The following is an 18738-nucleotide window of genomic DNA, read 5'->3' as shown; positions in this document are numbered from 1 at the left end:
CTTACAGCTTGGGGAAGACAAGAGGGTCGGCTGTACTCCAGATGGAGGCGATAAGGAAAGGTGAAATGTAAGAAAGACGGTTTTAGTTCTTATCTCCAGGGGACAAGGGCTAAAAGCTGGGGTTAGGTACCACAGTAAGTGAGGCGTGTTACCGTGCATGCGAAGTGTCGATGAAATAGGTAGTTTTGACTCTGCGGGCCTCTACAGCCAGCGGAGATGCTGCTTGGCCGACAGTCAGATCCGTGGGTTTCTTGACATGTGCAGCATCAGAAGCTATCAGGCACATTTTCTCCGTACATTTGAGGCTGATCTGGCGCCTCTTGAGGTCTGCAGCCATGCGGCCGCTGTACCAAAGTGCATGGTAACTCTATGGGGCCCTGTGTAATTTACACCTAGCCCGTAGCACCTCCATTTGGTGCTCGCCTTTGCCCAGCAGCCAGCAGCCAGCTGCCCCGCCCCCCCCCCCCTCTCTCTTTTTACACGCCTACTCCCCGCCCCCTCTTTTTGCAGCTTACTGCATTTTATGATCCCTACTTCTAGACCTTCTTTGAGCTCACCGGTGCCAGCAGTTATGCAAATTATTTTTTTTATTCCTGCACGCAAGAGATTAACTTGGCTAGGAATAATCCCCAGATATGTAATTTCATTTGAATTTGGGCGCGTCCAGCATATAATCTAGCAACAAATACACCCAGTATGTTAACAGGACATTTTAGATGACCCCGGCTGTTACATGCCAGCCTCTGCTCCCCGAGCACAGCACCCATTCCTGCAGCATCCGTCTGCTTCGACCGGGCCCTGGCGTGCCACTGCCCCGCCACTGCCCCCTCCGAGCAGCGCAGAGCCCGTCTCCCGCTGCCACTCCCCCCCCCCCGTGGGGCACAGCTGTCGGCACCACCCTCACCCCTGCTGGGTTCAGCTGCCAGGCTGAAGTGGGTTTCGTGCATGTAAAAACAAACTGTAAAAGTGGCCATCATCGTATCCACGTGCACTTCAGGAGTGTCCAGCTGCCAGAGTCTCTCCAAATGTGCCCTCCTGCCTCTGCACTGTCCGGCATCCCCGCCCCCTGGAGCTTTCGGACCCGTCTCCGGCCTGACTGGGGTATTGTGTTGTTCCCATACCCCAACCCTGGTGTGTTCTTTCTCTCTCCGCCCGCACTTCAGTGCCCACAACTGCCCTTCGTCCTTCAAGACTCGGTGCTCCGCCCACGGTGCCAAGCTGCTCCGGCACCACCCGTGTGCCTGTGAACACCGGGGCCTCTTTCCCCGCGGTGCCCCCCTGTGCACCCCCTCCCCCATGTGCCTCGGTGCGCCCCTTCTCTGGGTGCCCGGCTCCCCTCCCCCTGCAGTTCCTGCCTCGCCTGCCCCTGAGTCACCGCCCTCCCCCTCGGTCTCCCGGCGGGTAGGAGGCGGGGATCGGGGGGCGTGGATGCCAAGGGAGGTCGGGGCGGGGGAAGCTGCGCGCACCAACCGGCTTTTATAGACACAAAAGAGTCTGATCGGCCTCTGGAGTCCCGGGCAGGGCAGGGGGTGTGGTGGTGGGGCGGCTTCGGCTTCAGAGTGCCACCGGCTGCCACCCGTGCCAGGCAGAGCTCCCGCGGAGTCACCTTGTGCCAGGCGGAGCTCTAACGGGGGACCCTGCGCCCCACCCACCCTCGTGCCAGGCGAAACTCCCACGGGGTGAGTGCGCGCCACCGGAGCCACCTGCACCCCACCCCTCCCCGCCTCCGGGTGCCACCACAGCATCCCGGCACCTGCCCGCCGACAGCGCCACCCCCGCACCATGTCGGCCTTCGCCTGCCTGGATTATTTCGCCGCCGAGTGCCTGGTGTCCATGTCGAGCGGGGCCGGGCTGCACCGCGTGAGGGTGCTGGGGGAGCCGGAGTCACGCCTCCCGCGGGAGCAGCCGGCGAAGCCCGCGGCCCCACAGAGCCAGCCGCAGCCCTTGGACCTGCGCGCCCCCGCGGGCCACCGCTCCCCGGAGCCGGCCTCCACGCGCGAGGACCGCGAGGTGCGGGACACGCTGCTGCGCGGGGGCGGCCTGAGGGCCGTGGCCGCCCTCCTGCCGGGGGTGCGGCCGGGCTCCGGGATGTCGGAGAGCAGCAGCGCTTCCTCCTCGGCCGGAGACTTGGAGAGCGGCTACACCACCCTGTCCGAGGGGCCGCCGACCCCCGCTTCCGGGACGCCGCTGCCCGGCACACCCGCCAAGCGGCACCACTGCCACTTCCAGGGCTGCGACAAGGTGTACGGCAAGTCTTCGCACCTCAAGGCGCACATGCGGACACACACAGGTGAGGGGGCGGGGCGCGGCCTGCGCGCGCAGCTCTGGGACCCGGCGGGGTGAAGTCCATCCGACTGGGCAGGGAGTCGAGGTAACGCCCGGGCCTTTGGGGCTGAGCTGAGGGTGGCTCTTGCGGTGCTGATGCGGCTCAGAGCCAAGTTACCGCAGTGGCCAGCAGCTGACCAGGCACTGGTACTGGAGTAGGTTACCGGGGCACACGGATGCTTGGTGATTAGTCTCAGATGTGGGGCTGGTGTACTGGTGCCTAGGTTAGACATGTGAGATGGGCACAGGTGGCCACGTGTGACCTTAGAACTGATGCCTGGATTTCTTACAATGGTGCCAGCGCCTGTACTGCTGACCAGGGTGCTGAGGCGCAAATAGTGCCCAGGTACTGATGCCCATATCTCTGAACAGGGGATGCTACTGAAACTGACCCTAGTAGTTTTTTCACCATGGCGAACCAATGCGTGCTGGGATCTGGACCAGGGCATTGGCGATCAGATCATTAAACACGATACTGGTAAGAACTGATCCCACTTTTTCTCAAATTACAGTTCGAGCTGCTGATTCTCATATTGGGTCAGGGTGCTAACCAGCCCATTGTGCACATTTCCACATTAAATCTGATTCTGATAATGTCTATAGGTATTGACAAGTGAAGTGAATCCCGGCGGTATAAGGACCAGCAAGGCAAGTGACGGAGCATCACACATTCAGCTAGCCAGTGAGAAAAAAAGGTAGTCAGCTGGGCCTCGTTGACCAGACAGCTGAAAGAGACACCATTGACAACTCTCACCACAGATTTAATCACCAGACAGGTAGCAAGATGATTATAACCATAAGGACATTAACAGGTGATGACTGATGGCCAGACTGCTACCAAGAGGCCTAGTGCTCAGACAGATTTCTAGCGAACCGATGCTGAGGCGATTAACAAGACAGCAGATCACCAGTCTAATAAAATACATCACTGTGACGAACTGTTATGAGACTAAAATCATAATGCGCGTGGCAGGAAAGTAATGTTAGACCGCTAACTAGCAGACCAAAGCGGGTGCAACCAACTGTTCATCGGGCATCAAACTGGGTTACTGATCAGACTGCTAACAAGGGAATCTGTCGCCAACACCCAGCGAAGTTAAGAATGGCAGGAGACTACTAACAAGCCAACAGGGTAAGATTACCAGAAAACAGCAAGTAACCAGGGCTCCAGTGACAACACAGCTAACCAGTGGGCCTGTAATGAAGCAACTAATCAGTGAGATCCACACAGCAGCAAATCCATACACTAATTATGAGGTGACAACTAGGGTAACCAGATAACTAACCAGGTGACATGGCCAGAGAGCGGTTTAGGCCATCGTCCGGGGTCAGTTTACAGCTTAATACATTAACTATTTTATAGGCTCCTTTAGACGCCCAAGGCAGACCCTGGCTCTGCAGTTACCGTTCCACTAAGGGTTTACTTTTCAGGTCGCTTTCTTACCCCCTGGGTGGGGAGCCAATCTGCCAGCTGTGTGTGGCCCTACACAAAGTGTTCCCGGGGCCCGCCCCCATAGGAGCTGCAGCGTAAGTCTTCCTCGAGCCGCCCCTCCCCCAGTCTTTCCTACCCACCCCCTCCCAGCCTCGTGGGAAGCCTAGGCCCGAGCACGGCAGCATTGTGACTCTCGATCCCACGCCCAGCTTTCTGCAGTTACAGGGGCACCGCCCCTAACCACTTCCCCCTTCTTCTAGCCAGGCATGTGCACCCCCAAATGTTTATGACTGTCAAGACATCTTTGTTTTATTGCGTACACGTTTCCACGCTCTGAGTTATTTTTAATCTATGTCTTTTTTGTGGGTTTTTTTTTGTACGAGAGAACTCCAACGTTAAGGCGTGCCCTCTTGCATACATTATGAGCCCCCTTATATCTAGTACCGTTCCTGCCACGAACGTTTATGGAAAGGGCGACCTGTTCTCAGAAAAGGGCTCTGAATGGCTTTGTTTTGTCTGCTATGGTGGGTGTTACTGTACGCTGAAGGGTTAAAAAGGCAAACCCAACAGTGTGAACAAAGACACTTTCTGCCCTGTGTTTTTTTTTTTTTTTTTTTTTTTTTTTTAAGTTCAGCGGGTTTGGAGGGCGGTGTCGTGAGCAGACAAGGAACACTATGCAGCCAAGGCAGCCGCCTTCTTTTCGTGCCAGATGCGCGCACCTCTTTTTTCGTGTTTTTCCCTTGCCGAGACTCAACAGTTTTGAGGGCCTGGATGGGGCCCGAAGGGCACTATGCAAATCGGCTTTGAAACTCCAATTGTTTGGTGACCTGCTTTGCACTCTTGCTGCGGGGGCCTCTAGCACATGGAGGTGGGTGTGCCCCTCCTGGGAGGAGAGATGGCCAGGAGAAGACCGTGTTTATGTTTTCAGTTATTTCTGTGTTTTATTTTTTTTTAACAAAAAAACTACAAGCCGTCGCTTACACCTCCACAGCTTTTAAAAATACTTATCTGGAAAACATTTAATTTGTCGAGTGTGCTGATGGAACAACATATTTGTTCTGTATTTATGTCAAAAATGTATAGTTGTTTGTGGCTTATAACTATTTTAGAAAAGACGCACCTCTGCTTTTCTTATTTTTAGGACAACGGAAACCGTCGTTTTTGGAACGGTTTGAGGTCTGTTCCAGGGGGAAAAACAGTTGCTATGTTTTTTTAAACGGTATTTTTTAAATCACCATTTGCGACGAAGATGTTTTTTCCAAGAGACAAATTTAAAATGCATTTGAATTGAATGGAATAGAGGCAAACAATTTAAGAATGACAGCCGGAATGTCCAATTTCTTTTTATTGGAACCCGTATAAACATAAAACAAAAAAAAATGTGAAACGGCAATAATGTCTTGCCATAAACATTTTATAGCAAGAAAAAGACTAGCGTTTAAATAAAGATTATTCACTACCTTAATTGAAACGCCCAGTTACTAAGGCATCGAAGTATGTGAGAGCGCCCCAACTTACATGGTTGTGCTGCATTAGGACCCGGGGTGCCTGGTGGGGAGAAAGGGTAGAAGTACTGGAACATTCCCCTGCGATAACGCAGGGTGAGTGTTGTGCGAGTGGCACAGCGGGGATTACGCCATAGTCGTGATAGTCGGGGCTATTTAGCCCACTTACAGTGTTGTGGCCTCCTTTTGAGGCTTCACAGAGGCGGGAGCAGCGGACGAGCCCACCTGTTCCCTCTCTTTTCTTTCTTAATATGGGCACTCAGGGATTACCCTGGCAGGCGCACAGGTGAACCCAAGCATTACAGCCAGCCCCAAGGGCAGCACTGAGGAGGGAAGGACAGCAATCTGAATCCTGGGGAGTAACGTTCACACCGGCCTCTGGTCTCAATTTTGGGCCCCTGTATGCAGCCTGGTCCCCAGGGATGCAGACAAGGTTACTGATAGGTGGGATTGCCCTTCAAGGGATGTAGACGGGAGACACCTGCATGGTTCTCCAGGGATGGACGAAGTTTGTCCTCTACCTTAGTGCTGGAAGTCTGCATAGTAGTGGGATCGATAACAATGTGGGCACAAGATGTTTTTGAATTCTTGTTTTGAAGTACGGGTTTGATGGGGTTATATAATATCTGTAATGCTTAAGCGATTATTTGTAATGAACAAGGCCCTCTTCCCAAACACTAGTTGTTGCCTGTCATTGACTCCCAGGTTTGGGGAGCGGGGTCAGCCCCATTGGGCCTAATGTTAAAGTGGTAGTCACTGTTAAATATCTCCCTGAATACCCACCCAGTAAAACTTTCCTTAAACCAGTGATATATTGGAGTCCAAGACAATGCAGATCTGATAATATTTCTGTCAGCACCTGTGTGTTTTTTGATCCAGACTAATACTTTTTGGTAAATTACACACATTACAGATGATGATATGTTAAGATAGTTTTGGGTCTATTTTGTGTATAATTTTTGGATTTGTTTTGTGTGTAATATTGCAATATTCTTTTCATTTGATATGGACACATTATATCAGATGGTGCCTCAGCTGACACCAGGATAAGTAAAGTATGTGCTGTGCTCTGCCCTTCCTGCATTTGCTCCCCCTATAGCAAAAGTGTATATGCTTAAATAATCCAGAAGGTCCTTATTATCAAGATTGTATACAGATTTAAATGTTATTGCACTTTGGGCAGAGCATCATAGATGGCTAGAATCCAGTTGAGATGGCTCAGTCAGATAATGCTCCTTGAATACAACTGCAAGGATGTTCAGGGTCCAGGCCCCGGAAAGCCAGCTTACCCATATGTTCTTCCTAGCTCTGTAACTTGAGTACAATTCGATGGGGTAACCTCTTTAACAACTGTAAGGTGTTAAATATGATTAGTCTTAGTTTGAACACAAGGGGTTTATTTAGTGTTGAGAATTCGAAATTGTGTTGGCAGATCGTGCTAATTACAGCCAAATTGGTCAGAACACATTAATTGCTGTAGCTCACAGAAAAACAGCCATTGGCTAACCCAATAAGTTTGGTTTTGCCAATGCATGTTTGTATACCTGGAGCTACGCAATAGAAGAATCTGGAAAATGGATGTTGCGTTAAAGCAGGGGTCTTCAAACTGGGGGTATCAAGTGATCCCAGGGCGGCACCAGGCTTTGGCCAAAAGAAGGATTATGCAGATAACAGTGCTTTGTTTTAAGCTCGCAAAATGTTTATTGCATTTGTGAAAAGGTAACAGAACTTGACTGCAATGTTTAAATATGTCTAGACTTTTTTAAACAATGGCAACTTAAAAGAATAGTTATGAAAAATTCTGAGAGGGGGCCTGATGATTTATTTTTTCCCCACTGGGGGTGGAGCAGCATTAACAAATTTGAAAACCACTATGTTAAAGTAAAGAGATGCTTGATTTTCTGTAACATCTATTTTTAATCTGTCTGTGCTTACTCCCCAATGTTGCCTCACTGCTTGCTGATTGGTTATAAATGTGACAGCCATCTTGGAACTATAAAACAACAATAGAGTATGTTGAATACCATTCCAAGGTGGCCGCTGTATTGATAAGCAGTGGCTGAATCAAAATGTGTCTGACAGTGTCATAACCCAGTAGCTGAAGGAGACTGACCAATCTCTTTTAAAGTTACTAGGTTTAAAATCACTGTTCGCTGTGACTGATGCAAGCCCTATACGTGTGAAGCCTAAACATAAAAAAGAAGACTAATTCTCCAGAGCTGCATTACACTTCCAGTAGCTTAACTGCTGAGGCGTTTTCCCAAACTTATTGCAAACTCAAAAGGAGAAGGCAAGTGGCGGTGGGGGGGGAGAGTGTGTGTTCTCTGAGCTTTGTGAATACAAATAGCACTCATTTATTTATTTTAATAATAATTTTCCCGGACTAAGAGTTTTCAATTTCTAACACAGGCTTGAAAATACTTCATAGTTAGACAAGCATGTACAGTAATCCCATCTCTTCTACCAAAATTGGCATTCCTTAAATATACGGTGAGCGCTTAGTAATAACACTTTACAGTGCCACTGGTGAAAAATTCATCAGCCAAGGAAGCCAATATGGTGATCAGTGCCATTTACCACGTTACCTAGGATTGTTAGAAATTTGGGCTAGTTGGGTGTTTACAGCGCTTGCACAGAGAAACTGTTTCTCAGTCAACGACCTATCCAGCCCGGCAACGGGATGATCTTCACAGCTGTTGACACCAGCGAAGTTGAAGGTGTGCCACTCAGGCTTGGGCAGTATAGAGTCCTCCCAGCTAAGGTTGCGAGAAAGGCCAGGGGCAACTTAAAAAAAATAAATAAAAAAATACATCTAAATTATGGCAGTGAAGACCAACTCCAGCCATCTCATAAAGTGAAAAGCTTGGAGTTGTTCAAAGGGAGTTGCATTCAGCACAAAGCTTACAGTTGCACCCCATGTTAAACATTCTGACCACCTGTAGTTCTCATTGCAGTGCAGATCTTTCCTCTACTTCGAATGACCATCAAAGTGAAACTAATGATGTCACTTATGGTGTTAGTGCTTCTATATCACAGTGCCCCTATTTTGAAGGACCTCCATTGGCTCCCCATCGCAGCATTCGATTCTATACCACTAAGGGTTTTGTACAGTGCAACCCAGGCCCACCAAGGGTAGCCTCTCGCTTTCCATATTAGAAAAGAGGTACAATATGATTGCATTATAATAGCAGCCATGCCAGGAAAACAATTACAAATTTACGGACATGCACAAAGCCACTCACAAATCCAATCCACCTAACATATCTAAAGGATTTGACATTTCAGCAGCCTCAATGTTTAAGAGTCAGAGTTATTTTTTCTAGAAGGCTCTAAATTAAAGACTTGTACTCCTTTGAAACAATTATTCTCTGCATCCACCCCCCCCCCTCCATATGAACCTCTTCACCAATTTAGCTAAGAAGGCTTCCATCCTATTACGGCCTTTTGAAAACACCTCAAAGTTTACATGTTAATTCTGTTCCTGGCTGTACAATTATATGGATGCGTGTTAAGTTAAGTATCTTTTGTTTTCATAACGTGCCTCCAAATGTATCAAATCCTCCTCAAATCAGAGAGAACTTGATCATTGGTGGTTCAGGAAACTCTTGAAAATAGATGTGTTCAGACTGATTGAAGATGAGCTTACTGAAGTATTGTGGTTGAAGATCTCTGGATAGTCGTTCACTCAGCCATCTGCGTGCATTCTAACCATCCATCTGGATGTTATAAAATATCTGAAAGCAATCCTCAGTAAACATCTAGGCCACCAACTACATGATTATACCAGATCTTAATCTAAGTGTCTGCTTTTGGGCTCTGGGTAAAATAAATCAACTCCCTGACTTATATACTTGATTAGGATGTGCCTTTCATTCATTGCTTAATTAAGAAGGTCACCCTGGTTGACTTTTTTCTTCCTGGAATGGGGAATTTAAGAGTATTTGGTTCTAGCCATTTCTGTTTAACATGGCCATAGGAGGTCATGTCGAGTTTAGGACTGATGTAGATGCCCCCAGTGTACTATAATCTCAACGTGACAGGATCTTTGCTCGGATTTCATATTGATTCTGAACAGGTGACACGGACACTTAACATATATTATTCTCTTCCGGCTGACTAACACTTCTAGTTGGGCAATTACACCAAGAAATCCGCCTGTGTCTTCTCTTTTAATGATTGATTCTGGCCCTCCAAAATGTTGTCTTAAAGTGAATCCCAAAGCTTTAAAACAGTAGTTTGAAACCTGGCTTATGGTTATGTTCTCTGAACTACAAATTACGTGCATTAAGTTTTAAATGTAAGTGGCAGACTCATGGATAAAGAACTACATGTTCTTCATTTATTCAAGCAAACTTAGGCCTAGGGCTCTCGTATTACCCGATACCATCCTGCACCATCAGTAAATATACTGTTAAGTATTGTTGTATAGACTCGGAAAACATGTGGGGAGTGAAGTAGTAGCTCAGAAATGGATTCTCTTATTTATGACACTTGCCTTTTATTAAGGCATTTGGATGGCTTGCCGAGATAAGGGCCTGCTTCTGCTGTTCACAGGTCTTGCAGTGCACAGGTTGGAATCCCAGCCTTTTCAGCTTTTTATATTTCTCGGGACAATAAGTGGAGTAACATTAATTCTGGTTAAGTTGCACCTGTTAACATCAGTATTGCAAAACTGTGGTAGCTGCATCACATGAACAATTTTAATATCAACATTAAAAGTAAGCTAATGGGTTAAAAGATTAGGAGCTGGATTGCTGTCAATACAACCTCAATTTTAGAACTGTACCAGAGGCATCAGCCAATGATAAGTCATCTGCATCAAGCTGGTGTCAGTTGGGATCATAGCAAATATGCTCTAACAAAGTGTTCCTTGGGGTGGTTCTTTCTCTCCTACCCTTAAATAGCTTTACGTGATACCACTGAGTTCCACACTCAGGTGTTGTAACGCATTATACTAATTTTATCTTGATGACACTCAGCTCCATCTGAAAATATCCTCCCCTAAAGATATTGAATTTCTGACCAGTGTTTTTGGGGGCATTCAATTCGTAGCCTTGCTTCCTAACCGAAAGTAAAGAAAAATTACCTAATTGACCAACCCCCTTTGCTTTAATCTTCAATCACAAATCAACGCTTTTTCCAGTGGTTCACAATTTCAAGCCTTCTTCCTCGAATGAAGCCTTTTATCTTGATCCAGATTCCAAGATAATGATCCAGTTCACAGTTGTTTACCTGTTTCTTTTCCACCGGCGCACACTGAACCTGCCTGATTTGTTTCCTTGATATATATGTACAAATCCTGTACTTCTTCGTATAAAGTGTCCCTTTTGATTGCTTCTACGTTGCTCCGAGTGTTTAGTGTAAATTAAACAAAATGTAAAGGCTGGGTTTTAATTATGGTTTCCTTGCATTAGTTGATGCAGAATTTGGTTGTGCAAAAACGTAAACGTTCCTAAAGTCCGTTCCAGGAGAACCACCGTTGTACGTGTCTTTTGCAAGTAATACCCAGTACCCCAGGCGGAATGCACGATTATGCAGACATTCAGTTGAGAACAAAACAGACCCAAGACGAATGACTCCTTAGAAATGAAAAAACAGGCTTGGGTTTGTTATGTGGCTCTGCTTATAGTAACTGCGTATTGTGCAATAACTCTAGTAAATAGAGTGAGGCTACAATATGTTTTAAAATTTGCTTTGTCGTATCTTCTCTGTAATTGTAAGCGCGTGCCAGTGTCGCGTCTGGTGCCGTTACTGGGCTAAGAGGTCATGTGTTGTCACTTCCTGTAACGTCATGGCGGGTCACAGAACATGTGATGGCAGTGGGACCGCTGAGGGGTGGCGCCAGGCTGCTCTGCAAGGTTGCCTAAGCTCGGCCTGGCGACATTCAGAGATCATAATAGCCCGGGGTAGAAGCCCACTCTACCCTGCTGTCCTTGCTGCCCCTGGGCAGCTCCGTGACGTCATGGGGAATAACGCTGTTTGTGATGTCACTTCCGCTCCCCCTGGGGCGCTGGTGTATGGACGCCCTGTAATACTCCTAGGGAGCACGTCTAACACGAACCGAGGCCACGCGAGTTAAGGTTGATGCTCCCCGAGCCTGGGGGGAGCAGCCTCCGGTGAGGCAAGGTTACGACCTCCAGGCAGTTAGCTGCACGTGAATCAAGCCCGCGGGGGGAAAACGGGCGCATTTCTAGTTTCGGAGAATCCCGAGGCTGCTCATTTTTCCTGGAAAGCATAGATGGCGCAGTGGGGGAGGGGCGGCTGGTGGATGCAAGGCCGCCGGTGGGTGTGTGCGAAGGGGAGGGAGCTCACGGCTTGGAGTAGGTCAGAGTCCTGGAGAAAGAGCCAGTGTCTGAGCCTGGCCTCCTGTTTCTGTAGGGGCGGGGACGCTGCCGGTCCTGCTGCCCTGCTGGCGAGGGGGACCAGTGCGTTGGGCGGGGCGGGGTGGGGCCTCCGTCTTGCTCGAGTAGATAGCCCTTACCAGTTCGCTTCGTGATTACCTTTTAGTGTGGGTATCCTTGAGGGTGGGACCGGGTATCGTTGGCAGTTCAGACCGAGGCTGATTGTGTCGGAGGTTCCCAGGGGTGCTCTTCATCTACCCCTGGTTAGGGTGGGCAGTCGGGGGTTAAACAATCCGTACATCCGCTGTTACTAAAGGACCACCCGGTGCCGGGCACCATCTGCACGGTCAGCGCGGCTGGCATTACTGGGAGTTGAATATGTGCAGCTCGACACAATCTGAATGTTTTTTTCGAACGTATGTAACTAGTTCTAGTGTTGCCCTCGTGGTGCTGGTGGCAGGTCAGGCCACTGGAAATACCTTTCACGTGGCGTGCACGGGAGGACAAGCATTGCTCGCTGTTCTGCGATTTTAAACAGCAAACAGTCTAGCACAGCCATGAAAAATGTTGTTCTCAAACGGTAAATACTACTTTCGTTTGCAGTGTTTGCCACAGTTTAAATCTAAGCACCGAGTAAGTCCTCGCATGATTCTGGCACTTTGTCAAAAGCAAGCCCAGTGCCTGCAAGACGGTAATGCAGAAAATTGGGTTTATCACCCTGTGCAGTCATGCAGGGCCCTCTGTCCAGCACCGGAAGTAAGGGGGGCCTACACTATACTCGTGACTTCTGCTGCACTACCCTGAAGGGTACACACCTCCTACACTCACGAATTGGAATTTCTGCGATACTGTGAAGGGTGCACACGCTTTACCCTCGCGACTTTTGCTGCGCTACCCTGAAGGGTGCACACGCTCTACACTTGGAACTTCTGCGCTACCCTGAAGGGTGCACAGGCTCTACACTAGGGACTTCTGCTGCACTACCCTGAACACTACACTCGCGACTTCTGCTGCCCTACCCTGAAGGGTGCACACACTCTACACTTGGAACTTCTGCACTACCCTGAAGGGTGCACACGCTCTACACTAGGGACTTCTGCTGCACTACCCTGAAGGGTGCACACGCTCTACACTAGGGACTTCTGCTGCCCTACCCTGAAGGGTGCACACACTCTACACTTGGAACTTCTGCGCTACCCTGAAGGGTGCACACGCTCTACACTAGGGACTTCTGCTGCACTACCCTGAAGGGTGCACACACTCTACACTCGCAACTTCTGCTGCCCTACCCTGAAGGGTGCACACACTCTACACTTGGAACTTCTGCGCTACCCTGAAGGGTGCACACGCTCTACACTAGGGACTTCTGCTGCGCTACCCTGAAGGGTCCTCGCATGATTCTGGCACTTTGTCAAAAGCAAGCCCAGTGCCTGCAAGACGGTAATGCAGAAAATTGGGTTTATCACCCTGTGCAGTCATGCAGGGCCCTCTGTCCAGCACCGGAAGTAAGGGGGGCCTACACTATACTCGTGACTTCTGCTGCACTACCCTGAAGGGTACACACCTCCTACACTCACGAATTGGAATTTCTGCGATACTGTGAAGGGTGCACACGCTTTACCCTCGCGACTTTTGCTGCGCTACCCTGAAGGGTGCACACGCTCTACACTAGGGACTTCTGCTGCACTACCCTGAAGGGTGCATACGCTCTACACTAGGGACTTCTGCTGCCCTACCCTGAAGGGTGCACACACTCTACACTTGGAACTTCTGCGCTACCCTGAAGGGTGCACACGCTCTACACTAGGGACTTCTGCTGCACTACCCTGAAGGGTGCACACATACTACACTCGCGACTTCTGCTGCCCTACCCTGAAGGGTGCACACACTCTACACTTGGAACTTCTGCGCTACCCTGAAGGGTGCACAGGCTCTACACTAGGGACTTCTGCTGCACTACCCTGAACACTACACTCGCGACTTCTGCTGCCCTACCCTGAAGGGTGCACACACTCTACACTTGGAACTTCTGCGCTACCCTGAAGGGTGCACACGCTCTACACTAGGGACTTCTGCTGCACTACCCTGAAGGGTGCACACGCTCTACACTAGGGACTTCTGCTGCCCTACCCTGAAGGGTGCACACACTCTACACTTGGAACTTCTGCGCTACCCTGAAGGGTGCACACGCTCTACACTAGGGACTTCTGCTGCACTACCCTGAAGGGTGCACACACTCTACACTCGCGACTTCTGCTGCCCTACCCTGAAGGGTGCACACACTCTACACTTGGAACTTCTGCGCTACCCTGAAGGGTGCACACGCTCTACACTAGGGACTTCTGCTGCGCTACCCTGAAGGGTGCACACACTGTACACTTGTAACTTCTGCGCTACTCTGAAGGGTGCACATGCTCTGCATTAGCGACTCCTGCTTCACTACCCTGAAGGGTGCACACTCTCTACACTTGCGACTTCTGCTGTGTTACCCTGAAGGGTGCACACGCTCTACACTTGCAACTTCTGCTGTGTTACCCTGAAGGGTGCACACGCTCTACACTTGCGACTTCTGCTGTGTTACCCTGAAGGGTGCACAAGCTCTACACTTGCGACTTTTGCTGCACTACCATGAAGGGTGCGCATGCTCTACACTTGGGACTTCTTCGCTAACCTGAAGGGTGCACACGCTCTACACTCTCAACTTCTGCTTTGCTACCCTGTAAGGAGCACACGCTGTACACCCGTGACTTCTGCTGCGCTATCCTGAAGGGTGCACACGCTCTACACTTGCGACTTCTGCTGCGCTACTGAAGGGTGCACACGATCTACATTCGCGACTTTTGCTGTGCTACCCTCAAGGGAGCGAATGCTCTACACTTGGGACTTCTGTGCTACCCTGAAAGGTGCGCATGCTCTACACTTAAGTCTTCTGTGCTACCCTGAAGGGTACACACACCCTTCACTTGCGACTTCTGCTTCGCTACCTTGAAGGGTGCACACACTCTGAACACGTGACTTCTGCTGCGCTACTAAAGGATGCACATGCTCTACACTCGTGACTTTTGCTGCGCTACCCTGAAGTGTGCGCATGCTCTACATTTGGAACTTCTGTGCTACCCTGAAGGATGCACACGCTCTGTACTTGAGACTTCTGCTGCGCTACCTGAAGGGTACACACTCTCAACTCTAGGGGCATCTGATGTGCTACCCTGAAGGGTACACACGCTCTACACTTGCGGCTTCTGCTGCGGTACCTTGAAAGATGCACATGCTCCACACTTGCAGCTTCTGTAGCAATACCCTGAAGGGTGTACACATTCAACCCTAGGGACTTCTGCTGCGCTACCCTGAAGGGTGCACACACTCTATACCAGGGACTTCTGCTGCAGTACCCTTGAGGGTGCACGCTCTCTACACTTCTTACTCCTGCTGCGCTATCCTGAAGGGAGCACATGCTCTACACACGGGACTTCTACTGCAGTAACCTGAAGGGTGCACTTGCTCTACACTTGCAGCTTCTGCTGCAGTACCCTGAAGGATGTACACTCTCAAAACTAGGAGCTTCTGCTGAGCTACCCTGAAGGGTGCACACACTCAACCGTAGGGACTTCTGCTATGCTACCCTGAAGGGTGCACACGCTCTAATCCAGGGACTTCTGCTGCACTACCCTGAAGAGTGCACAAACTCTATTGGCTACTCTGAAGGAATCATCATAGCATCATAGTGAGACGGGTGTGACATACTCTACCCTGGAATATGGTAAAGGGTTACCGCAGACTGGAGGATCACTCCCGCATCTGGAACCCATTATAACAAATCGGACTGACCCACATTCTGTCTGGGTGTTTCTCAGGGATCACCCTCCTCAAGACCACAATGTGCAGCGCTTTACAGTCTGAGGTGATCCAGCCAAGATCTAGTCTTTCATCTTGAAAATCAACGCGAACAGGGCCACTTATCCAAACTCCGCCACTCGCTGAACTCTGCGTAGCATTGCAGTGTTTTTCCGCACTTTGCAGAGTTCTTGTAGCGGAACTCTGCAAACTCCGCCAGGCCTAGTCCATACAACCAATGGCAAGTACTTCCTGGATTTGCATATCTAGCACAGAAGTTATATACCCTGCAATATTTTTTCATATTTGATTGTCTCAGGGGCCCTTTGGGTTTCCAGTCTTGGGCCTGGGGGTCATTGTAAGGTCATCTTTCCACCTTATGCCCTTTTTTCTCAACAGGTGCTCGGAGCCCACGCTGGGTAATGGCGACCAAAACAGAAATGTTTTTATGACGGCTAGCTAATCAGAGAGCGATCCATTTGTGAATCTGCACCAGGTCTGCAAATCCACAACGGACAGGAGAAAAAAATCCAAAATCTAATGGAGTGCTCTTATTTTAGCCGGACAGGAGCTGCAAATTAACGCTCCAGACAGCTCTTATTTAACTTCTCCATGGCTAGATAGGACATTTTTCAAACATTAATGTCTTGAAACTTATTGAATGGATATACATCAATCCAAGGGAAGTCACTTCTGTGTTTATATGCCACGTTTAGCATAATTCCGATCCAAACTATTTTTCTTATTTTTTTGTGCATGGTGATTCTAGACTAAAGTTTGGAGATTCCCCATCCTACGTCGGAGCTTCTTCCTGTTGTCACACCCCCTTATATACACTTTTTTATCTGTAGATGATTGTTAAATATTTATATACACACACACACACACACCTATACATTTTTAAAAATAGTATGTTAATAAACCTAGTTAATCATAGTTTTTATCGATGGCTAAGATTGTCGAGTCATGGGGCCTCAAAGTGATGTCATATGCTGACAGCATGCAGCTTTTACTTTCTTTCCAACAATTTAATAGAGAAATGGAAAATTCCTTTAAAGGATCCATAGACGCCTATGCTAACTGGATGAATGCCAGTTGTCTAAAACTTAATTCTGACAAGACAATGGTAAGCCAAGGATTATCTTGTATCCACAATTGGGGGCCCGAAGAACCGGGTCTGGACCCCTCCACTCCCCTCCCCCTGCTGACTTCCACAATGAGAAATCTAGGGGTCTTGTTTGATAATTTTAACTTTCGTCCACACATCCTTCTGTATGGTTAACTTACTTTTTCCCGCTTAATTCCCAAAAGAATATCCTTTAGTACTGGTTTCTATCTGAAGGACCATCCGGCATGCCTTCAGAGTCTCCAGACTGGACTAGACCAACACCCTTTTTCTGGACCCCTGGCTTATATAATGTGCAGAATCCCAATATTTCAGAACTCGGCAGCTAGGCTTAGTCTGAAGATTCTGGCTAGACAAGCAATTTCACCATACTTGAAGGATCTGTATTGGGTCCCTACAACTAAACAGATATGTTTCAAGGCTTTGGTTATTGCCCACAGAGCCTTCTCTATCAGACATGCCGAGGGTACCTGAGAGAGAGAGGATGATGCGGTACACTCTCATCAGAACTCTGCGTTTAGCCATTCTGCTCCTATTGCATGTTCAAGAAGTTAACAAAGTCAGAAGAGGAGGATGTTCCTTTCTGTGCTAACAGCTAGACAGTAGACTACCCTTCCATTATCACTGAAGAAAATCCTTTCAGAAGGCCTTTTATATAAAATGCTGAACACCCATCTCTTTAGGACTTAACATAGCACTCATCATAGCACCAGGGTGCATCTTCGGAGGCATCTGTAGCACCTTATACATTTATTTCAAAACAACTCTTATTACAAGCAGCATTATTTCATGCTTCCATCCTCTTACTTTTCTGCACAACATGTCTTGGGGTTTATGTTTGCTGTGAAATGGTGGTCGTGTCGCTCAGTGGACAGGTGTTGTTGCTGACTGCATCATTTGTTATCCTCCTCTCTGTTGTATTGTCCATGGACCAGCCGAGTAGTTGTCAAAAGAGCCAGAAGATATAGGCATATTATGCACAGGGGAAGTAGGTTCTGCAGCAAAGCCTGATGATACCAGGATACAGTGCTGTGTAGAGAAGAAGGATTGCGACAAGAGGCATATGTCATAAGAATATTGTAGATTACAGTAATCTCCTGGTTACTATGATGCTTTTAATATTTGTGACAAACAACAAGAAATGGCACCATTGCACCATCTTCCCAAGGCCAGATATATTGACTTTACCAGTGCTTGTTTCAGAATTGCGTGTGGTGTTAGCAGGGTGGTTTTGGTTCTCATGGGCCACTGAATTCAGACTGTGTGAAGATATGCATATAGAAGTTACACTGTGAATTGCAAGGGTACACTAGGGAGCACATTTGGGAAGTGTAGGTTTGAGGTGGGGGTACTCGTATGGGGAGACGGCACACATGCGAAAGGACTAACCATCTCAGAGTCTTAGGTATATCATTCTGGTATGGTATTAAAACTTTAAATATAACAGGCACCTGCCAACTCAAACAGTTGCCATCTTTCTACGGATGTAACCCCAGGCCTATCCTGGTTTTCTCTTTCACTGCCATGTTACTTTAAATGAATGATATACTTATAAAGTACACACTCACCTAGAGCTTTCTTGATGTTAAGATGAAATTGTAAAGGTAGGCTACTAAAACATATCCATTTTCATCGCTTTGCAACGGATCAGTGTTTAAAGCGAGATGGGAGCCGCTCGCATAGTGTAGGGGCTATGACGGCAAAGGCTCTGCCTTCCACCCATGCACCTTCTAATGGGGAACGTTAGCTGTAAGGTATAGAGTAGATGGGAGTGGGTGTGAGGATAGGTGCCTTTATACTACAGCCTAAGTAGTGAGGTCACTAGTGCCTTAAAGGGTCCTATCGGTCATTGGCATGTTTTCCCCTCTCCTTCCACCCGCCATTGTTTCATTTCTTTTGCTGCCTTTCTGCACCACAATCACTCTGCATCTTTTGTTTTTAATTACCTGTGCATTTTTTGTTTCTTTATTTTAGTCTTTTTAGGTCTGTGGTTCACAGCACAGTTATCAAACAAACGTTTTGTTAACAATAGACATAGAATGGCCCTTGGGTCCTTCCCTTTAAATATTCGGTTTCACAGGGCAGGGTTTTGACACTGCAATTTCCAACAGTTTACATAGTGGGCTTCGCATCCAACAGTGCAGCCAATGTCTTTCTTCAACCATCCTCTTCCAG

The 18738-nt window shown here is 48.4% G+C and overlaps 1 protein-coding gene across 1 annotated transcript in view; it reads left to right on the top strand.

The window, feature by feature from the left end:
* The first annotated feature begins 1457 nt into the window (after positions 1 to 1457).
* The window catches only part of KLF16 (KLF transcription factor 16), a 43249-nt gene continuing 25968 nt past the window's right edge, over positions 1458 to 18738 (top strand). Inside the window, exon 1 of the mRNA XM_069216917.1 lies at positions 1458 to 2290. Within this exon, the coding sequence (XP_069073018.1) occupies positions 1783 to 2290 (508 nt within the window). The 5' untranslated portion in view covers positions 1458 to 1782. The remainder of the gene's footprint in view (positions 2291 to 18738) is intronic.

Source organism: Pleurodeles waltl, chromosome 12 (assembly GCF_031143425.1).
Source record: "Pleurodeles waltl isolate 20211129_DDA chromosome 12, aPleWal1.hap1.20221129, whole genome shotgun sequence".
Taxonomy (NCBI): Eukaryota; Metazoa; Chordata; class Amphibia; order Caudata; family Salamandridae; genus Pleurodeles; species Pleurodeles waltl.
Note: the sequence above shows the minus strand (reverse complement) of the source record. Positions and strands in the feature narration are given on the sequence as shown.